The sequence below is a fragment of the Trichinella spiralis genome (assembly GCF_000181795.1).
Source record: "Trichinella spiralis strain ISS 195 chromosome Unknown Scfld6632, whole genome shotgun sequence".
Classification (NCBI taxonomy): domain Eukaryota; kingdom Metazoa; phylum Nematoda; class Enoplea; order Trichinellida; family Trichinellidae; genus Trichinella; species Trichinella spiralis.
Genome location: NW_003533571.1, coordinates 1 through 630, shown reverse-complemented (window position 1 = coordinate 630; position 630 = coordinate 1). Strand labels below are relative to the sequence as shown.

At 48.4% G+C, this 630-nt stretch overlaps 1 protein-coding gene across 1 annotated transcript; it reads left to right on the top strand.

Annotated features, from left to right (window-relative positions):
• Positions 1-185: 185 nt before the first annotated feature.
• Positions 186-500, top strand: Tsp_15474 (conserved hypothetical protein). The gene has a single exon (XM_003366066.1). It carries the CDS (start codon positions 186-188, stop codon positions 498-500), a length of 315 nt encoding a protein of 104 aa, XP_003366114.1.
• The last annotated feature ends 130 nt before the right edge of the window (positions 501-630 follow it).

Here is a 630-nt window from a genome sequence, read left to right as displayed (position 1 = left end):
CAAATTTCTGGTTGAGAAATGGAGAGGCAAATTAGGAAAGGGGAGGGTGGCACCCACGCTTCTTCGTATGGTGTGGGATGAGAATTGAACCGGGGCCAGAATATTCACACATTCTTTCGGTGGGTGTGGAGAGAGAAAAAAATGGAGGGGTCAGGGTATATACAAATCTCTTTTTGTTTGGAGGTATGAGAAAAGTGGACGAGACGGGTAAAGCCAATTCCTCCTTTTGGGTGGCGGAGATTTGGCAAGGGGCGTTTCAAACTTTTGTAGTGGTGAAAGGGAATGCCGTTCAGATATACAATCGGTGGAGATGCAGAGAATGGCCGGCGGGAATCCAATTCTTTTTGGTGGAGGGAGTGGCGGGCGAGAATACAATTCGGTTTGTGTGGAGGAAATGGAGGTCAGGTATACAATTCTTTTTGGTTGGAGTAGAAAGTGACGGACGGGTAAGCAATTCTCTTTTGGTGGCGGGAGTGGCGAGGGCGTGTGCAACTTTGTAATGGTGAAGGGAATGGCGGTCAGATATACAATTCTGATGGGATGCAGAGAATGGCCGGCGGGTATACAATTCTGCTTGAGAGGAGGGAATGGCAGGCGAGTACAGAATTCTGTTTTTGTGGAGGGAATGGC

Bases quoted from the DNA above. Each gene is read 5' to 3' on its own strand.
- Tsp_15474 (XM_003366066.1), top strand. From the start codon at position 186: ATGAGAAAAGTGGACGAGACGGGTAAAGCCAATTCCTCCTTTTGGGTG.